This window comes from Anomaloglossus baeobatrachus, chromosome 7, assembly GCF_048569485.1.
Source record: "Anomaloglossus baeobatrachus isolate aAnoBae1 chromosome 7, aAnoBae1.hap1, whole genome shotgun sequence".
Taxonomy (NCBI): Eukaryota; Metazoa; Chordata; class Amphibia; order Anura; family Aromobatidae; genus Anomaloglossus; species Anomaloglossus baeobatrachus.
Genome location: NC_134359.1, coordinates 244010234 through 244032303, shown reverse-complemented (window position 1 = coordinate 244032303; position 22070 = coordinate 244010234). Strand labels below are relative to the sequence as shown.

The following is a 22070-nucleotide window of genomic DNA, read 5'->3' as shown; positions in this document are numbered from 1 at the left end:
TCAGTTAGTTTCATACACACATAACAAAGTAATAGTCCCACTACAGCTATCATTTCTGCATTCAGTTGTGTTTTCGATTTATAATGTGACCTTGACTTGGAGCAGCAGATAAATTGATTACATCCATAATGAATAGTGCCTCACACAGAGCTGACATTCACTTTCTGCGTAAATGCAGTTGGGAATTCATTAGTTACATCGACGTCAATAAAATAACGCTAAATAAACAGAACTTTATAGCCTAATTTTAAAGGAGAACCTCTAGAAGTCGTAATATATATATATATATATATATATATATATACACACAGTACAGACCAAAAGTTTGGACACACCTTCTCATTCAAAGAGTTTTCTTTATTTTCATGGCTCTGAAAATTGTAGATTCACATTGAAGGCATCAAAACTATGAATAACACATGTGGAATGAAATACCTAACAAAAAAGTGTGAAACAACTGAAAATATGTCTTATATTCTAGGTTCTTCAAAGTAGCCACCTTTTGCTTTGATTACTGCTTTGCACACTCTTGGTATTCTCTTGATGAGCTTCAAGAGGTAGTCACTGGAAATGGTCTTCCAACAGTCTTGAAGGAGTTCCCAGAGATGCTTAGCACTTGTTGGCCCTTTTGCCTTCACTCTGCAGTCCAGCTCACCCCAAACCATCTCGATTGGGTTCAGGTCTGGTGACTGTGGAGGCCAGGTCATCTGGCGTAGCACCCCATCACTCTCCTTCTTAGTCAAATAGCCCTTACACAGCCTGGAGGTGTGTTTGGGGTCATTGTCCTGTTGAAAAATAAATGATGGTCCAACTAAACGCAAACCGGATGGAATAGCACGCCGCTGCAAGATGCTGTGGTAGCCATGCTGGTTCAGTATGCCTTCAATTTTGAATAAATCCCCAACAGTGTCACCAGCAAAGCACCCCCACACCATCACACCTCCTCCTCCATGCTTCACGGTGGGAACCAGCCATGTAGAGTCCATCCGTTCACCTTTTCTGCGTCGCACAAAGACATGGTGGTTGGATCCAAAAATCTCAAATTTGAACTCAGACTAAAGCACAGATTTCCACTGGTCTAATGTCCATTCCTTGTGTTCTTTAGCCCCAAAAGTCTCTTCTGCTTGTTGCCTGTCCTTAGCAGTGGTTTCCTAGCAGCTATTTTACCATGAAGACCTGCTGCACAAAGTCTCCTCTTAACAGTTGTTCTAGAAATGTGTCTGCTGCTAGAGCTCTATGTGGCATTGACCTGGTCTCTAATCTGAGCTGCTGTTAACCTGCGATTTCTGAGGCTGATAACTCGGATAAACTTATCCTCCGCAGCAGAGGTGACTCTTGGTCTTCCTTTCCTGGGGCGGTCCTCATGTGAGCCAGTTTCTTTGTAGCGTTTGATGGTTTTTGCCACTGCACTTGGGGACACTTTCAAAGTTTTACCAATTTTTAGGACTGACTGAGCTTCCTTCATTTCTTAAAGTAATGATAGCTACTTGTTTTTCTTTACTTAGCTGCTTTTTTCTTTCCATAATACAAATTCTAACAGTCTATTCAGTAGGACTATCAGCTGTGTATCCACCACACCTCTGCACAACACAACTGATGATCCCAACCCCATTTATAAGGCAAGAAATCCCACTTATTAAACCTGACAGGGCACACCTGTGAAGTGAAAACCATTTCCGGTGACTACCTCTTGAAGCTAATCAAGAGAATGCCAAGAGTGTGCAAAGCAGTAATCACAGCAAAAGGTGGCTACTTTGAAGAACCTAGAATATAAGACATATTTTCAGTTGTTTCACACTTTTTTGTTAGGTATTTCATTCCACATGTGTTAATTCATAGTTCTGATGCCTTCAATGTGAATCTACAAATTTCAGAGTCATGAAAATAAAGAAAACTCTTTGAATAAGAAGGTGTGTCCAAACTCTTGGTCTGTACGGCGTATAATATATATATTCATTACATTTCCTGTAGTTTCGGTGCTTCAAGCTAATTTCGGATGACTGCTTCTGTGATGACGTCATTTTTACATGTTACTGCTGCAGCCAATCACTCTACTCAGTGATTGGCTGCGGCGGTCATGTGTGTAGATGGCACATCATAGCTGCAGCCAAGAAAATATAGACCATTATGGAGCATTAGACTGGCGAGGCTGTAGTCTCAGGTTATTTAATAGCTTTTTTTATGATTTTATGAAACCCAATTCACTATGGGACATTTATGTTACTGATCCCAGTCAACCCCTTTAAGTGAAAGACAGGATATTGGGGATCTTTGTATTTTGGGACCCTTAAAGTAGATTAGTTGTGGAAGTGCTTTATGTCAATGCCGGTGAAGGACAGAATTTCTTTGAAGTATGCTACACTGAACAAAAATATAAACACCTGTTTTTGCTCCCATTTATCATGAGCTGAACTTGAAGAGCTAAGACTTTTTCTATCAAATATTGTGCACAAATTTGTCTAAATCTGTACTAGTGAGCACATCTCCTTTGCTGAGATAATCCATCCACCTCACGAGTGTGGCAGATCAAGATGCTGATTACGCAGCATGATTATTGCACAGGTGTGCCTTGGCCACAATAAAAGGCAGGTTTAAAAGTGTAGTTTTATCATACAGCACAATGCCACAGATGTCTCAGGTTTTGAGGGAGCGAGCACCTGGCATGCTGACCTCAGGAATGTCCACCTGAATGTTCATTTCACCACCATAAGCTGTCTCCAAAGGCATTCCAGAGAATTTCGCAGCCTTACAACCGCAGACCACGTGTAACCACACCGGCCCAAGACCCTCACATCTAGCATCTTCACCTCCAAACACGTCTGAGACCGGCCCCCCGGACAGCTGCTCTAACTATAGGTGCTCAACCAAAGAATGTCTGCACTGTGGGAAGCCGTCTCAGGGAGCTCATCTGCTGCTCTTCATCCTCATCTGGGGTCTTCACCAGTTCATCGTTGTAACCGACTCGAGTGGGTGAATGCTGACATTCATTGGCATCTGGCACATTGAAGAGGTGTTTTCTTCATGGATGAATCCCGGTTTTCACTGTACAGGGCAGATGGCAGACGTGGGCGAGCGGTTTGCTGTTGTCAGCATTGTGAATCGAGTGGCCCATGGTGGCAGTGGGGTTATGGTATGGGCAGGCGTATGTTATGGACAAGGAACACAGGTGCATTTTTATAGATACCATTTTACGAGTTGTGATGAGACCCTGAGGCCATTGTTGTGCCATTCATCCACGACCATCACCTCAGGTTACAGCTGATAATGCACAGCCCCATGTTGTAAGGAAGCTGAAAACATCCCAGTTCTTGCATGTCAGCATACTCACCGGAGATGTCACCCATTGAGCATGTTTGGGAGGCTCTGGATCAGCATATACAACAGCGTGTTCAAGATTCTGCCAATATCCAGCCACTTCGCAGCCATTGATGAGGAGTGCACCAACATCCACAGGCCACAATCACCAACCTCATCAACTCCATGTTAAGGAGGTGAGTGCACTGTGCAAGGCAACTGGTGGTCACACCAGATACTAGCATTTTTTTTTACCCCCTGGAACACCACCATTAGTGCAAAACTGCACATTTTAGAGTGGCCTTTCATTGTGGCCAGCCTAAGGGGTACTTCTCACATAGCGAGATCGCTAGCGAGATCGCTGCTGAGTCACTGTTTTTGTGACGTACCAGTGACCTCATTAGCGATCTCGCTGTGTGTGACACTAAGCAGCGACCTGGCCCCTGCTGTGAAATCGCTGCTCGTTACACACAGTGCTGGTTCATTTTTTGCTCGTTGCTCTCCAGCTGTGAAACACAAATCGCTGTGTTTGACAGTGAGAGAGCAACGATCTGAATGTGCAGGGAGCCGGCGTCTGGAAGCTGCGGACGCTGGTAACCAAGGTACACATCGGGTAACCAAGCGAAGCGCTTTGCTTGGTTACCCGATATTTACCTTGGTTACTAGCGTACGCCGCTCTCAGGCTGCCAGTGCTGGCTCTCTGCTCCCTGCACACATAGCCAGAGTACACATCGGGTAACTAAGCGAAGCGCTTTGCTTAGTAACCCGATGTGTACCCTAGCTACGAGTGCAAGGAGCCAGCCAGGGTAAATATCTTGTAACCAAGCAAAGCATTTTGCTTAGTTACCCGATATTTACCTTAGTTACCAAGCGCAGCATCGTTTCCACAAGTCGCTGCTGGCTGGTGGCTGGTCACTAGTCGCTGGTGAGATCTGCCTGATTGACTGCTCACCAGCGACCATGTAGCGACGCACCAGCGATCCTGACCAGGTCATATCGTGGTCGGAATCGTTGGTACATCGTTTAGTGAGACGGTACCCTAAGGCACACCTGTGCAATAATCATGCTGTGTACTCAGTATCTTGATAGGCCGCACCTGTGAGGTGATTGGATTATCTCAGCAAAGGAGAAGTGATCACTAACACAGATTTAGACAAAAGAGAAAAAGGCCTTTTGTACATAGAAAGTCTTAGATCTTTGAGTCCAGCTCATGAAAAATGGGTACAAAAACAAACGTGTCGTGTTTATATTTTTGTTCAGTATATATAGTATATGTCATTGAACACTGTAAAAAAATGCAAGGTATAAAGTGGATAAATTGTACTCAGTAAGAATGTATATTATGTGCTCCTAGATAAGTATTACTAGGATATACAATCACTTACTAGGGGAGTTACTTGTCTGAACCCATTAGCTATCTGTCAGCCGAACACGTGCTAGACTACCAGCTGTCAATCTGATTCTCCCATATGTTGTCAATGGGGAGAGTGGAGTACGCAGCTGCTAGATATCTCTGGTGACAGCTTATCTCCCAGGAAAACAAGATCATGTGTTTAAATTCAAACTATCCAGCCCCTCGGTCTCCAAAAATCATCTCTCTTAATAATGTGTACAGAGACCCTTAAAATGATGAAGAACTACAATGCAGCCTCATACTGCACCTTGGTCCCGTCAGTTTCTACTTTTTAAGGATTCTCAGTCTTTCCCAATCAGAATTGTTATGGCATATTTTAGCAATTTACTATAGCAACCAGTGATATAATTAGTTGGAGAGGGTAGTTCTAAGTACAGGATGATTAGGATTACTTTAGGACTGAAAGGTTAAAGCACATCTCGGGCCAGTTTCTGTTCAAGGTCCACCTTATCTCTACCAAAACCTCACTGCCATAGTACCACAGTGCAGAGCTATTGCAGGTTCTCCTGGTTGGGTTCCTCCATATCATACATTCCAGGAAGGTCTGATGGTCATCTCGAGAATAAACTACTATGCAGGATCCAGTACAAGTAGTAAGTAGTTAAACGCATGAACTGGTGGATCATGAAAGACCATCTGGATTGGAGAGAGTTGGAAAATTGACTATCAAACTGTGGTAGATCATCCCTGCTGATCATTGTCGTATAAAGGGGGTTGACATTCTTACTGTAGTGTTTCATCCTTGCCCTTAAAAGGCCACCATAGCCAACACTAAACCCTATGAATGCTTTCTTCTCAAGCTGAGGAACAATATTGAAAAAATGATTCTTCTCAAACTGAGGAACACCAGCTAAAAACTGATTTTTCTCAAACTGAGTAACACTAGACAAAAACGGATTCTTCTCAAACTGAGTAACACTAGCCAAAAACGGATTCTTCTCAAACTGAGTAACACTAGCCAAAAATGGATTTTTCTCAAACTGAGGAACACTAACCAATAACTGATTCTTCTCAAGTTGAAGAACACTAGCCAAAAACTGATTCTTCTCCAGCTGAGGATCAATAGCCAAAAATTGATTCTTCTCAAACTGAAGAACACTAGTCAAAAGCTGATTCTTCTCCAGCTGAGGAACACTAGCCAAAAACGGATTCTTCTCAAGCTGAGGAACACTAACCAATAACTGATTCTTCTCAAGTTGAAGAACACTAGCCAAAAACTGATTCTTCTCCAGCTGAGGATCAATAGCCAAAAATTGATTCTTCTCAAACTGAAGAACACTAGTCAAAAGCTGATTCTTCTCCAGCTGAGGAACACTAGCCAAAAACGGATTCTTCTCAAGCTGAGGAACACTAGCCAAAAACTGATTCTTCTCAAGTTGAGGAAAACTAGTAAAAGCTGATTTTTCTCTAGCTGAGGAACACAAGCAAAAACTGATTCTTCTTAAACTGCAGAACAATAGTCAAAAACTGATTCTTCTCAAGTTGAGTAACACAAACCAAAAACTAATTCTTAAGGAGTGGAGGTCCGTGTGGACCCGTGGAAGCCTGACTGGCAGGCGAAACGGCCGTCGTCCTCAGGTGAGGGTCCATGCATCCAGGTCTCCTCTCGCCTCTTTTACTATGCACCGTTGAACTTTCATTAAAGTATCCCCGGCACTGAAGCTGATTGCGGTCAGAATTCTTTCTTCCATGGACTTAATTGGATACGTTTCCTGCCTTCTGACCAGCACGCTAAGACCGGACATTCTCTAATACTGGAGATGGATTCCACGCATGTGGGTTAATTGCACAAGGTAACTAAGGCGGATTGAGTGGTGCAGGACTTCTTTCTATTGCTTGCGCTACCAAAAACTAATTCTTCTCAAGCTAAGGAACACAAGCCAAAACCTGAGTCTTCTGAAGCTGAAGTACACTAGCCAAAAACGGATTCTTCTCAAGCTGAGGAACATTAGCCAAAACTGATTGTTTTTAAGCTAAGGAACGCAAGCCAAAAACTGAGTCTTCTTAAGCTGAGGAACACTAGCCAAAAACGGATTCTTCTCCAGCTGAGGAACAAAAACCAAAAACTGATTCTTCTCAAGCTGAGGACCACTAACCAAAAAATGATTCTTCTCAAGCTGAGGAACACTAGCCAAAAACGGATATGAAATTTTATACTTTTACAATAGCAAGTCATTGGATGGCTGCTTTAATGTTCAGATCCTATGCATGTCCAGAACAATGGACCGTATGCTGTGTAACAAGACGTAATATGTGAGGCCACTAGTTCTGAACTATAATTCAAAATGTCTACCTCCTTAATGGTAAGTTTTGGCTAGGATGAAATCCACTTCAATAAAGCTTTCTACAAGAACTCTGTGCAGTCTGTCTCCCTGCTAGGTATATTATACATCACTAATATGTGGAATTTATAGTAAACTATTTGGAAGATGTGGTTTAGTAAACCAAATCAGGAAACATACAATTGAAATCCTTTTAAGTTGTTCTTAGGGTGTGAGAGTTTTTTTCCCTGAGCTTTAGAAGCAGAAACTCTCCAACTGTACAATCAAAACATGTTTTTGGAGCATAACTGCTCTAAAAACTCAGCAAATAACTCACATACAATTTAAGGGAATCTGTCAGCAGATTTTTGCTATGCAATCTAAGCATGATGTAGGGACTGAGACCCTGATTCCAGCAATGTGTCACTTGATGGGCTGCTTGCTGTAATTTTGAGACAATCATTGTTTTCTCTGCTGCTGTAGCAGATCCCTGTATGCTGAGCTCTGTATAACCACGCCCACACCACTGATTGGCAGCTTTCTGTGCAGCACTGTTGGGGGCAGGGTTACACAAAGCAGTGGACTAAGATGTACAAATATCTAGTCCTGTAGTGATAATCTACTGCTGATAAAACACTGATTGTATTGAAACAGCAGCACACAGCCAAGTAAGTGGCACAAGACTTGAGTCAGGGTCTCTTACATTATGCTGCTCTCGGATTACATAGTACAAACATACCGTAAATCAATTTAAAGGTGTCGTCAATAATTAGAAAAATAGGGTAATGCTGCAATACCAGACCCAGCCCATAGACAAGAGAGGACTCTTTTTTTTTTTTTTTTTTTTTTAATCCTCGACAAGATCAATAATTTTGTGGAATTGCTTTGCATAATGCATTAAGAACACCTATGATATAAGTTTGATGATGATTACATGTACATGTGCTAATGGGTGACATACGGGTGCTAGGAATAATCATATACCCGATTAGTGTGTTAGTAATGTCATGTGCAATGAATGATATATGATGAACATTGTGTGATGTTGTGAGATGACCAGACATGAATATCTCATTAAAAGCTTATAGGGATATCCAACCATTGTTTCTGGAGAGAGAAGGAGAGGGCTAATGACTAATAAGCCTAGTACAAATCATCCCTACAACAAGCTGTCTAATGCATCTACACCCAGAGGATATAACCCCTGCGGCTAAGTGAATAATGATTGATCTGTTTTGGTGATGAGTAAAAACCATGTAAAAGACAAAAGTGTAAAATATATCAGCAGTGGTATCAGTGCCTAACATGTGACGTGTTCTTTACATGTTCGTAAATATATTGAATATTAAGGAGATGGATCACCTTTTACCAGGATTGTACTACTAGGGGATCCATTATTAAAGGGGATTCAGATCTCCAAGATCCTACCCCATACTGTAGTAGGTGTAATAGTATTAATATTAGCAAATACCTCCATTTAGAACTGTAGTATAGTTCTCCTGTTATGGCCATGTCTCTTACCTCATGTGCAGGGCATTGAAGCTTAGGTATCCATGAATACGACTACAAACAACTAACTGTCACTATATGAGTGGACGTAACAATTAATGGATACGTCCACGAGCAGCTAACTAACTGTCACAGCCATGGGTTACTTCCACTCTTATAGTGACAGTTAGTTGTTCTTTGTTGTATCCATGGATACCTAAGCGGCAATGCTCTGCACATGAGGTAAGAGACATGGCTATATCAGGAGAACTGTAAGGTTCCAAGTTTTCTATGGAACTTATTGTCTCTGTTTGCCCCTGTCTAAGATGGAGTCTGTTACCTCCTCTTGCCCTTGAACTTCCTGTCTGCCCTGTTTATAAGTCCCGATCCGGGATCTACTGCCTGAGTATTTTGTGTTAGCTGGCTCCTGAGAAACCCTTGGCTTGCTTCTGGACTCCCTGCTGTCACTTGTAGTTCTGTGCTCTGCTCATTTCTTCTCAGCTGCCTGGAGTCTACAGTGAATTACCCTTAACGAGGCTGTGGTTACCTCCCTGCAAGACTTCTAGGAGAAGAGCTCCTTTACCGCTGTATTACCTCAGTCTGTAAGAACTTTATTCTCTGCTTAGTCATCAATGTTCTAAATCCAGGACTCAATCTGCACTGGCTGTGTGCTGGACTTCTGCGGGACTTAATCAGCCCTAAGCACATTGGTGAACATTTGTTTGCTGCGCACTTCTGCTTATAAACTCTGGACATTCGTGTATTTGTGCTGGTAGCACTCCTGCATTTAATCTCTGGACATTCATGTATTTGTGCTGGTAGCACTCCTGCATTTAATCTCTGGACATTCATGTATTTGTGCTGGTAGCACTCCTGCATTTAATCTATGGACATTCATGTATTTGTGCTGGTAGCACTCCTGCATTTAATCTCTGGACATTCATGTATTTGTGCTGGTAGCACTCCTGCATTTAATCTCTGGACATTCATGTTTAAGAGCTGGTCGCACCCATTATAATTCTGGACACTCACATATTAGTGCTGAAGCACTTGTCATTTAATTTTGGTAGCTGCCTTCTGTTATTTCTGTACTTATATTTCTGTACTTATACTGTGTGTTTATCATTTGCCAATACCGAGTATTTACCCAACCCTTGTCTCTGTTCCTTATATTCCACGCTATCAGATTCCTGAATGTCTACATAATTGTTACAAGAACTATACTACATTTCTAATTGGAGGTATTTGCTAATATTATTATTACATCTACTACATATTGGGATAGGATCTTGGAGATGGGAATACCCCTTTAAGCAAGTCATGGCGTTAAGTGATACACACGTAGCATAAAAATCTCAAATAAAAGTTGGACTTTTGGATTTCTATCAGTAATTCTGCACACTGACCACAATACAGAGCCTCATGCTGTTCTGCACAGCCCTATGTAGGAATCCGAATTCTTACCATTCCCAATCTCACACCTGGGTAGAGAGTGACGTAAATACATTGCATTACTTATCTTGCATAGGTCTTGTGTTAGGCTTAGATTACTTGTCTTGGATTTGCTGAGGATATTTTCACCCAGAATTCTGTAGGAAATCCGCCAGAAAATCCGCACCAAATTGTGCTAATTTTGGTGCAAATTTTAACAATCAATTAAAAAAAAAAATTTGTAAACACTTTCTACTACTCAGGTGCAAAGGGTGCTAACCTTTCCCGGGTTCCCCTACCAGTCTCTGTATTTCCAGCTCCAGCACTGACATACAGGCACATGTGATCACTAATTGTCTGCAGTGGTCATACATCAACACATCATCGGAAGGGGCCAGTGAACCGATACCACCCAGGGGAGCAAGAAATCCTTGCCAAAGGAGTGGAAGACAATGGAGTAGGAGAGTATACTGTTTGATTTAATTATAGATTATTCTCCTACCTGAAGATTTTACATCTAAACCACAGATCAATTTCTGTGCGAAAAATTTCCACTTTGCTGCTATTGTAATCTACTGCAAATTTTTCTTCTGCCAATCTAAAAACAAAATCCTCTGCAGTTCTGCCCACTGTAGATGTACTCTTAGCTGACCTGCTCTACATATGGCTCTGTTGTACTGCATTTTCAGAAAACTTCAATTTTCTACATTAAAGATTTCTACATTTCATGTCCACTACTCAGATATTAATGTTTTCTTAGATTAGGTCATCAATATCAGATTAGTGGGTTTGTGCCAACCAGTACCTCCATCGATTAGCTTTTCAGCGCCGTTGTAAACAGTGTATGGAACCGGAAAAGCATGGCTCCCTACACTGGGTAGTTGCTGTTCTTGGGTGCTCTTAGTAAAGCTCAGCTGCAATAACCAAGAACCACCATTACCCAGAGTATGGAGCTGGACTGTTCCTCTCCATACATTGCTTACATCTGGCCACTACTGATGGTGAAAACAGCTAACCAGTCAATGTTCTGACTTTTAAGCTCCCTTTGAGGGCCTTACTAGAAATTTTTCATGTTGAACTGGTCACACAACATAATAATGAAGGCGCACACCAGAATAAAATGTTTAGTTGTTTTTTTTTTTATTTCACCTCTCCATGAGAAGCAATTAAAGTAATTGGCTCCTAATGAGTTAAATTTAGTCACAGTCAAGTGATTGTTATTAGTTTTCGCTGGGGGCGTGTACTTCTTCTCCCTGTATGAGTTGACCAATCATAAGCAGGCAGCACCACAACAGAAAAAGAACACGCCCACACCTTAGTATAGGTTTCTCTATGTGTGAGTTTCTGTGTGGACATGAACTCGCCTCCCTCACACTGCCTGTCTGGAAATGAGTTACACATATGTTTGTTGTGCTCAAAGCATCATTTGAACACAACATACATAAGTGTGATTACTGACATCTCCGCACAGGCAGTGTGGGGGAAGGGTGACCGTGCTAAGAGAAGTCAGAGGAGAACTGATAGAAGGGTTTGTAAAGTAACACAGCTAAACTGTGCTCCCCCTTCCCCCAAAGGGACCTTATCAGAAAGGTTTGAGTCATCTGTGCTCTAATCTCCCAGCACTTTCTAATCATGCAGGAGGTTAGACCAGGAGATCAGAGCTGTGTATCCTTACATCTCACATACAAGCAATTGTGGGGGCGTGTTCTTTTTCTGCTGTTTGGTGCTTGCTTATGATTGGATAACTCATACAGGGAGAAAACATATATGTTCAAAGCTTTGAAATGTTGCGCCAAAAGGACGTTTTCCGGTCATTTTTCATCTAGCTTCCACAAAGTGGGCATAATTGGAGTAAAATAGAGGGTGGATGGGGCATGGTAATAACGGATCATCAAATTCATGAGGAGTAGGGGCGTTTCCTACACCACAAATCATACTCCCCCATACTCTGGAATGCTCTAACTCAGCATATCAGACTCTCCCCTACCGTGGAAAGCTTCAAGAGGAACCTCAAGACCCATCTCTTCCAACAAGCCTACAACCTACAATAGCCCTCAGTCCAGTACACCACTGCGCAACCAACTCTGTCCTCACCTATTGTACCATCACTCATTCCCTAACACGCTCCCTCAGCAAGACCGGTCGCCATTGCTGATGAATCGGGCCATAAAGTATTTTAAATGACACAAGGCAAATTTGGGACCATTTTGCACTAGAGCTGAGGAGCAGTTAGACCTGTATGCACTATAATAGAAGCTGTAACTCTAGATTTCTACAAGATAAGTAATGTAATGTATTTACACAATTACTCAACTTTTAGGAAGTTTCCTTGTGGACATAAACTGGAAGAAACTGATCATACATGTTATTTTCTCTACTAGTCTGGGCAGCTCTTGATGAGTTCCAGATAGAACGAGGCACCAAGTACAAGATTTCAGATTTATTGTAAGTCCATTCATTGCTTTGGCTCAATACTTACTGTTCCACCATTCAGGACAACCGCCATCTCAGTAGGCTGGTACACGTTACTTCTGAAGGGCGCGCTGGGTCTGCTTCCTAAACTTCCATTGCGAAATCCCCCAGACCGCATGGCTTCATAAAACAGAGCAAACACGTAGATTAGTCTTATGTAAGTATACAGTTACTTAGCAGCAGAATGGTAGGCATAGGCTCCACGCTCAATCAATTACCCCCCTCGCCTTTATTGCCTAACCACAAGTTTCTTTTCATTGTCAAGCACATATCGAATTCCTTTAAGCAAATTCTTAAAGTGAACCCAATATCATCAGATTGAGTAATAATGTTATCTCTGCTTCCTGTTTTTGTATACATTTTAAAGGTTTTTTTTTCCACTATGGATAGGTACAGCCTATCTCTAGGATATCTTGATCCTGAGCGTGAAGTAGCTACAGAGCAATTTCGGATTAAATATCAGCATTTAAAGGAACTGTCCACTACTCAGATAGTAATGTTATCTTAGATTAGGTCATCAATATCAGATTAGTGTGCTTATGACACCTGGTACCCCCACCGATCAGCTTTTCTGCGCCATTATAAACAGTGTATATAAGCGGAGAATCATGGCTCTGTACACTGGGTAGTTGCTGTTCTCAGTACAGCAGCTTATCTCTTATTAAAGGAGCTGAGCTGCAGTAACCAAGAACAGCCACTACCCAGGGTATGGAGCTTGGCTGGTCCTATCCATACATTGCTTACATCTGTCCATCACTGATACTGAAAACAGCTAACAGGCTCCCTTCAATCTGATATTGATGACCTATCCAAAGATCTAAGTAGTGGAAAACCCATTTATAGGCCTTTTTAGAACATTTTCTAATGTCCATGTGTGCCTTTCATAACACAAAACACCACAACATATGTCAACCAATGGTCTATCAAAAAGTTAATCTACCATGTTTTAGTTTGCTGTCGGAGACCGTAGTTGGTTCATCATTTATACCAAATGACAGATCTGCATATCATCATCATAAGCCAAGCCTAAGCCACAGATCATGCTGGTGATCAAAGGGTATTACTTGCCTAGCTTAAAAAGAAGGTTTTACCTGTTTTTTTTTTTTTTTCTGATAGCAGCATAAAGTACCCTTGATTCTAATACTGGGTCACTTACTGGGCGTCTTACCGTAGTTTGGACACAACACTGTTTTATCTGCTGCAGATCTGCTAGTCTTTTCAGGTATGAGGTCTAGATAAGTAGTCCTTGATAATCATGACCTCTTGCTATCACCCCTCCCCACCACTGATTGATAGCTACTTGCTTATGAACAGTGTGAACATAAAGTTGTCAATCAATGGTGTAGGCGGAGATATGTGGAGCTCACCTCTGAGAAGACTAGCAGATAAAACAGTGACATTTTCAAAACGGCAGCAGACACTCCAGTAAGTGACCCGGCACTAGAATCAGGGTCTTGGCCCCTACATTGCACAGCTGTCAGATTAAGCAACATAAACATGGTAACAGGTACTCTATATATTTTATATTGCATTTTAATCTGCTCAGAATGGTGTAAAAGAATAAAAGTAGTAATGATCATCTCACTGACTCCCACTGGTCACAGTGGCTGCATTGGTTTATATAAATGGAGCAGGGCGTGCAGTGACTGGCGGGGGACCCAGGAAACAATGGAGTGGTAGAATGGAAAGATGAGTATTACTTCATTTATCAACGCCATCTTGAACATTTTTTTTTTAATTAAATTTAAGTCGGTATAAAAGTAATTTAAAGGGTTTTTCCCAGGAACAATATTGATTTCAAAGTTGATTTTAATCAATAGATCTTAGAATAATAATAATTTCCACAATTGGATGCGTTTAAAAAAAAAGTCCCTGTGCTGAGATAATTTTATATATGTGTCCTTGCTATGTGCTGTGTAATGGCTGTGTCTGACCATAAAGGAAAGAGAGTGCAGTGTTCCCCTATAGATATAAAAGGAAAGAGAGTGCAGTGTTCCCCTATAGATATATGACCGTACAGGGACATGGTCTGATCATACCACATCTTCTGGGTTGAGGAAGATGCAAAAGAGAGTATACAGATAGCACAGCATGGGATTGCATCATTTTATTTTTTTTTTTGAGGTGAAGCGTTTCCCTGCCTGTTTTTAAAAATTATTTTACCTCAAAAATAATTATTTGCATTCCCGTGCTGTAATATCTGTATACTTTATTACATCCTCCCCGGCTCAGGAGCTGTGGTGTGATCAGACCGTGCATGGTCAGACACGGCCATTACACAGTACATAGCAGGGACACATATATAAGATTATCTCAGCACAGGGCCATTTTCTTTAAACACATCCAATTGTGGAAATTATTATTATTCCAAGATCTATTGATTAAAATCAACTTTAAAATGAAATTTGTTCGTGGGAAAACCCACGAAAGGATAGAGACTAATATGAGTGTCTGTATTCCGTTCTGTTGTATAATTCATTAGTGTCATATTCATTATCAGGACTGGGTTTATAGCTCCAGAGCCTGAGGGCACTAAATTCTCTGGGAAAATATTCTGATAAACCACTTCATTCACATAGAATTAAACCATCACATAGAAAAACCAGTGCAAATGTAGCACAGAGAGAAGGCCAATATTCTACGCTCAACATCTTATTTTATCTGCAAGAGCTGAATGGCCATAACCAGACACCAAAGACGTCTGCATTAATCCGCTATGACCCTGATGATCAGACGTGCTTCCCCACAAGGCCACCCTAAGGCGCAGGGCTTTTGATCATAATCGACCACAAATGTATGAAGCAGGCCACGTGTACACGTTGACTATTTGGTGAGTTTTTTACCTCAGTAGTTGGCCAAAACCAGGAGTGGGTGATAAATACTGAGGTAAAAAAATCACTAAACATGGGCCTTAGAGAAACTGTTTCATATGATCCTGCTCATGGCGTAGTACAATGGTAGGAATATGAATATACATACATATACAGGGCATATCACAGAAGAAGCTGGAAAAGCAACAAAGGGGTAATGGACTACAAGCAAAACATCTATAGATAGCTTTTCATGATAATTTTACTCCACATTATGCTGCTCATTAGATAATACTTCCATATTTAGCCCATATATCACAACCATATAGTACCAAAATAATATAGAGTCCCTTAAAAGGCACTTAATATAATGGTTCAGATATAATACTGCAGTAAAACTTCCAAATAAAACCACCATACACTGCTAAATTACTTAGTGGCTTGAATTTGTCCCTAGCTTTCCTGTTCTTGAGGGAGCTTTACAAAGTATAGGAACCAAGTCAACTGGACAGTGTACCCATCATGGATATGATAGGATGATCTCAGGCTCATCCCTACCCATCATGGATATAATGATCTCGGGCTCATTCCTACCCATCATGGATATGATGATATCGGGCTCATACCTCCCCATGATGGATATGATGATATCGGGCTCATACCTCCCCATGATGGATATGATGATATCGGGCTCATCCCTCCCCATCATGCATATGATGATCTCCGGCTCATCCCTCCCCATCATGGATATGATGATCTCGGGCTCATCCCCACCGATCATGGATATGATGATCTCGGGCTCATCCCTCCCCATCATGCATTTGATGATCTCATGCTCATCCCTACCCATCATGGATATCATGGTCTCAGGCTCATCCCAACCCATCATGGATATAATGATCTCGGGCTCATCCCTACCCATCATGGATATAATGATCTCGGTCTCATCCCTATCGATCATGAATATGATTATCTCGGGCTCATCCCAACCCATCATGGATATAATGATCTCGGGCTCATCCCTACCCATCATGAATATGATGATCTCGGGCTCATCCCAACCCATCATGGATATAATTATCTCGGGCTCTTCCCATCCCTACCTATCATGGATATACCGGGTACTTATCTCGAGCTCATCCCTACCCATCATGGATGTAATGATCTCGGGCTCATCCCTCCCCATCATGGATATGATGATCTCTGGCTCATCCCTCCCCATCATGGATATGATGATCTCTGGCTCATCCCTCCCCATCATGGATATGATGATCTCTGGCTCATCCCTCCCCATCATGGATATGATGATCTCTGGCTCATCCCTCCCCATCATGGATATGATGATCTCTGGCTCATCCCTCCCCATCATGGATATAATGATCTCGGGCATATATGCACACATCACCCAAGCAAAAAAGGATGAAAATTTGGTTTCAGAGTTAGAAGTCAACCAGTCCGTCACTGAGCCATAAATTGGGAAAGAGGGTAGATTGCACTAGCTTTGCTGCCAACAGGTCAGAAATTGCCAGGACTGTCTCAATTTTTGGATACAATCCTTGCAAATCTGCCAAAAGAATGATAAAATGAAAAAAAAAACAACTTACTGTCACAAGTTAAAGACCATGTAGGTGCACAGAAAACTCCAAGGCGACACTCCCAAGAAACAGCAGGTTAAGAAGGGCAGTGAGCCCCATAGGGGTGAATGGACCCCATGACGATCGGGAGGGTGCAAGGTTAGGAAAGGGTTAATGGGTTTGCATGGGATGGGGGATATGTGGGAGTACAGGATTGGTAGAAGGGAGCTGTAAGGGGATTGGGGGGGAGCAAGGATGGGGTGGGGTGTTGTGAGAGGTATAAGAGAGGGGGGTGTACTGATCACCTCCCCTTTCGTCGCTTGATCTCTGTGTCCCAGGACGTACTGCTGCCTCCTGCCATGGCTGCCCTTGCTGAACTGCTGGAGATGGTGCGGGGGGCCTCCGAGGTATTAGGAGTGGATGCCCTGAGGCAGCAGCTGGCAGCGGTCTGTGGGGCTGGAGCGGCGCCGCCTGCTGTTCCAGCGCCCGGGCCGATGCTACGTGCTCGGCGGGCGCGACCGCCGGAGCGCTACTCCCCCAGCTGGAGGGGGAGAATACGATCAAGGAGCCCCTGCGGGGACCCTCCGGAGCAGCGGCGGAGCCCTTCCACTCACCTAGGGGAGCAGCCGGCCACCGGGAGGAATCCGCGTCGGAGATCCCGTGGGTCGGGGGTGGGCGGAGCCTCGGCGAGGCCCACTTCCGGTCCGCGGCCTGCGCAGCATCGGACCGGAGCATGGATGACGGCAGCCCCAGTGATGTGCCGGCTGGGGGTGGCGCTCGGCGTGCCGGATTGCCGGAGGAGACTCCCTGCAGGCCGCAGGGGAGAGCTACAGGACAGAGGACGGGAGCGGATGCGCGCGGCGAGGTCAGGAGATCGGAGGAGGGGTACGGTGGCCCGCAGGCACAGAGGAGATCGGTAGTCACGGTCCCCCCCGGCGAGGAGCGTGCTGGGGGAGGGTCCCGGCGAGGAGCAAGCTCGGCACGGCCTTCCTGCAGTCGGCAGGGAGAGAGCCCTCTGAGGACGGCAGGAGAAGTGGCGGCGCAGCAGGATGGCACGACTACAGCGAGGAAAGACGGCGGCAGGGCGCCACGGCGGGAGAAACGGAAGAGGTCAAGCAGGAGTCGCCCGGACGAGCAGGGTGCGGTGACCGTGGGGGTCGACGGCCGCCAGGTGCGGGCTGTCCCCTCGCTGGTCCCCCCTGAGGATTTCGGCAGCGCATCTGACTCCAGCAAGGAAGAAGGAGCAGCGGCGGGTCGGACGGAGCGGCAGCAGGAAGATCGTGGCACGGCTGTTCCGGGGTCGGCGCAACGGCAGCCTGGTGAGCAGACAACAGAAATGTTTCATGCTGTGGGTAGCGCGAGCGGGGGCGGGGGTTCCGTCGCGGGACGCGTTGCGCTGGGGGCGAGTGCGGTAGGGCAGTCTGGTTTACCGGGTCCGGAGTTTTGGGGGCAGCTTATGGGGGTGTTGCAGGGGTTGTCTGCGGAACGGGTTAGTCGGACTGGGCCTGGGGCTCCGGTGGGGGCGTGGGTGGGCCCCACGGAGGTGGTGCGGACAGAGGCGCCGGTGCGCGAGGTTGCGTCGGGGGACCCGACCTCGGCGGCAGGTACGGGACAGGAGGCAGGTGGGGCGGCTTCTGGGGGCGCAAGTAAGGAGGCGGAAAAGGAAAAAGAAAAGGAGGATGAGGTTGTGCGCTTGGATGATAGGGCGAGGAGTGAAATTTATGTGTGTTTTGAAGGTCAGTTAGGGGTTCATTTGAAAAAGGAGGTGAGGGAAAAGATTTGGAAAGGGGAGTATGTGGAAATTTTTTCCCTGCTTCCCTTGGAAAAGTTTAATTTGGATAAGGTAAAGCCCAGTGATACAAAAAAGGAGAAGGAGGATGAGGAAAAACGGAGGTATAGGTTGATCCCGAGGACGTTTACTAACTGGCTACAGGCCTTTGCGATCTTAGCCAGCGTGATCGGGGAAAAGGAGCCGGAGCATTGTTCCGCCCTATTTGGATATATGGATGCGATAGGGGAAGCGTATAGAGTATACGGCGGTTTAGGGTGGTTGAGATATGATGAGCAGTTCCGGCAACGGAAGGCTCTGCGGCCGGGAGTCCAGTGGGGCCACAAGGATATTTCTTTGTGGATGCGGTTAATGACGGCGCCGGTTCAGCCCTTTCGAGGGGGTGCCGGGAGCCCGGGTGCGAGCGGCGGGTCCTCGGCTGGACAGAAAAAGGGAGCTTGTTGGCAGTATAACGAGGGACAGTGTAAGTTCGGGGCCTCTTGTCGGTTCAAACACGAGTGTTCCGGATGTGGAGGGTCCCACCCTCTGGCCAGGTGCTTCAAGAAAGGGAAAGGAAAGGCGGGGGATGGGTCTGGAAAAAGGGAGGACGCCAGTGAGGGTCGAGGCGATGCTTCCCTATTTAAGTAGATACCCGGATGTTCGGGCGGCGGAGTTGTTGGAACGGGGTTTTACGGAGGGCTTTCGGATTCCGTTTGAATCTGAGGCACCGGTGTTTCGCCCGGGAAACCTGAGGTCCGCAAAAGAACATCCGGCGGTGGTGAAGGAAAAGCTGCAGAAGGAGGTGGAGTTGGGAAGGATGGCGGGCCCATTCCAGGACCCGCCATTCTCCAATTTACGGATTTCCCCCCTTGGGGTGGTTCCTAAGAAGGAGCCGAACAAATTTCGGCTCATTCATCATTTATCTTATCCGGCGGGATTGTCGGTGAATGATGGGATATCACCGGAATTGTCGGCGGTATGTTATGTATCGTTCGATAGGGCCTTGGAGCTGGTAAGGGTAGCGGGGCGGGGGGCCCTGATGGCAAAGGCGGATGTGGAAGCAGCTTTTCGTTTACTCCCGGTGCATCCAGAGAGCTTTCATCTCTTGGGGTGTATGTGGGATGGTGAATACTATGTGGATCGTTGCTTGCCGATGGGCTGTTCCATTTCGTGTGCTTATTTTGAGGCATTCAGTACGTTTGTGGAATGGGTAGTCAAGGAGGTGGCAGGAGTCCATTCGGTGATTCACTATTTGGATGACTTCTTTTGCGTGGGTCCGGCGGGCTCTTCGGTTTGCTCCTTGTTGTTGTTCACGTTAGAGCGGATCGCGCGTAGCCTGGGTATTCCATTGGCAAAAGACAAAACAGAAGGGCCGGTGACGGTTTTATGTTTCTTAGGTATCGAAATTGATACACTGGCAATGGAATGCCGGTTGCCGGAGGGGAAGCTGTTGGATTTGAAGGCGTCGGTGCGGTTTCTGTCTCAGGCCAAGAAGGTGCGGTTGCGCGAGTTGCAGTCAGTGCTCGGAAAATTGAATTTCGCTTGTCGCATTATGCCGATGGGGCGGATATTTAATAGGAGACTGGCGGGCGCAACCGCGGGGGTAAAAGCTCCAAATCACTTTGTCCGAGTGACAAAAATGATGAAAGGGGATTTGTTGGTGTGGGAGGAGTTCTTGGACCGGTACAACGGTCGGACCCTTTGGATGAGCGAGGCAGTGTCCAATAGCCAGCTGGAATTGTACACTGATGCTGCTGGGGCAACGGGTTTTGGAGCAATTTTTCAAACGCGCTGGTGCGTGGGAAAGTGGCCGCAGCGTTGGGTGGAAGCAGGTTTGGTGAGGAATTTGGCGCTGTTGGAATTGTTTCCCATTATTGTGGCGGTGGAGTTGTGGGGCCCTGTTTTTGCTGGAAGAAGGGTTTGCATGCATTGTGACAACATGGCGGTGGTGCATTCCATCAACGCACTGTCGGCAAAATCCCCGCCGGTTGTGGGGTATTTAAGGCATCTCGTGTTGCGTTGCTTGGATTTAAACATTTGCGTGGTGGCTCGGCATGTGCCTGGGATTCACAACGAGGTGGCTGATGCGCTATCACGGTTTCAGTTTTGCAGGTTCAGGAAGCTGGTGCCGGAAGCGGACGCGGAGGGAGAACCTTGCCCGAACTGGCTGTGGGACCTGGCATCGGTATAGCATTTGAGGGAATTCGGAGATCGGTGTCTGAGGCTACTTGGTGCCGATATCAGGCGGTGTGGAAGGAATGGGCAGAGTTGGAAAGTAGGGAGTTCATGGAGTCGGGTTACAAGGGTCGAGTATTGGGGGTACTGATGTTAATAAGTGGGGATTTTTCGGAAGGCAGGTCGGTTTCGGTGATTGGTTGCAAGTTGGCGGCGTTGGCCTTTTTGTTCCAGATGCAAGGGGTTCGGGACGCAACTAAGGATTTTCTGGTGCGACAGGCAATGAAGGGTTTTCGGAAAGGGGCTCAGTCGCGTGACTCTAGGCGGCCGGTGTCATTGCCATTGTTGGTGCGTTTAGTGGGGTGTTTAGGGGAGTTATGTTCGTCTCCTTATGAGCGGGTGTTGTTTTCGGTAGCTTTTGTACTGGCGTTTTTTGGGGCCTTTCGTATTGGCGAATTGGTCAGCCCGACTAAGCAAGCGATGGGTGGTTTGCTGTTGGGTGATGTAATGCTGGGGGAGGATAGAGTGGAATGTCGGCTTCGCTTTTCTAAGACGGATCAGAGGGGCCTAGGGCGCTTAGTAGTGTTGTTCGCTTTATCGGGGCACCAGTTGTGCCCAGTGTTACATGTGTCAGAGTTTTTAAAAGTGCGCGGCGGTTACCCTGGTGTTTTTCTTAGACATGCGGACGGATTGGCTTTGTCGCGGTATCAATTCAATGCGGTGCTGAAGATGGCTCTAGCAAGGGTGGGGGAGGAGCCACGTGAGTACGGGTCTCACTCTTTCCGGATTGGGGCGGCAACGGAGGCCGCCAGGTGGGGTTTGAGTGAGGACTGTATCCGGCGGATTGGGAGGTGGGAGTCTTCCAGGTTCCGTTCGTACATTAGGCCTCACTTGGTCAGGTGATGGTCAGGGGTGGGGGATTCAAGGTTGGTGTTTGATGCCGGTTTTGTGGGGCAATTTCTTGTTCTGTTGCTGTTTTTATTCGTGGTCTTTGTATTTTAGGTCCATGTCTTGTGTGGATCCTCGGGCACTCCTATGTGTATTGGGGAGCGTTACGGGCGGATGTGCGACGTGACGGTCGGCAGCTTGGAGTGTCGGTGTCGGAAGCTCGAGTAAAGTGGCTCGGAATTCGGGGCATGACCTGGGGTAGAGTGCGCCCTGAGGTGGCTTATTATAGCCGGATGGATCGGGTCCCTGATGTGTTAATTTTGCATGTGGGGGGGAACGATTTGGGAGTGAGGTCGGCGAGGGAATTGAAAAGGGATATTAAGCTGGACCTGTTGCATTTGTGGAGGGCGTTCCCGGGCATAGTTATCGTTTGGTCAGACATTATAGCTCGGACGCAGTGGCGTTTTGGGAGGTCGGTAGACCGTATTAATAGGG

General features: G+C 45.5%; 1 protein-coding gene across 2 annotated transcripts in view; it reads right to left on the bottom strand.

The window, feature by feature from the left end:
* GPRC5B (G protein-coupled receptor class C group 5 member B) overlaps positions 1-22070 on the bottom strand; it is a 139763-nt gene that overhangs the window by 53497 nt on the left and 64196 nt on the right. For both annotated transcript variants that reach the window (XM_075317992.1, XM_075317993.1), the window contains exon 3: positions 12368-12480. In XM_075317992.1, the coding sequence (XP_075174107.1) occupies positions 12368-12480 (113 nt within the window). The remainder of the gene's footprint in view (positions 1-12367; positions 12481-22070) is intronic.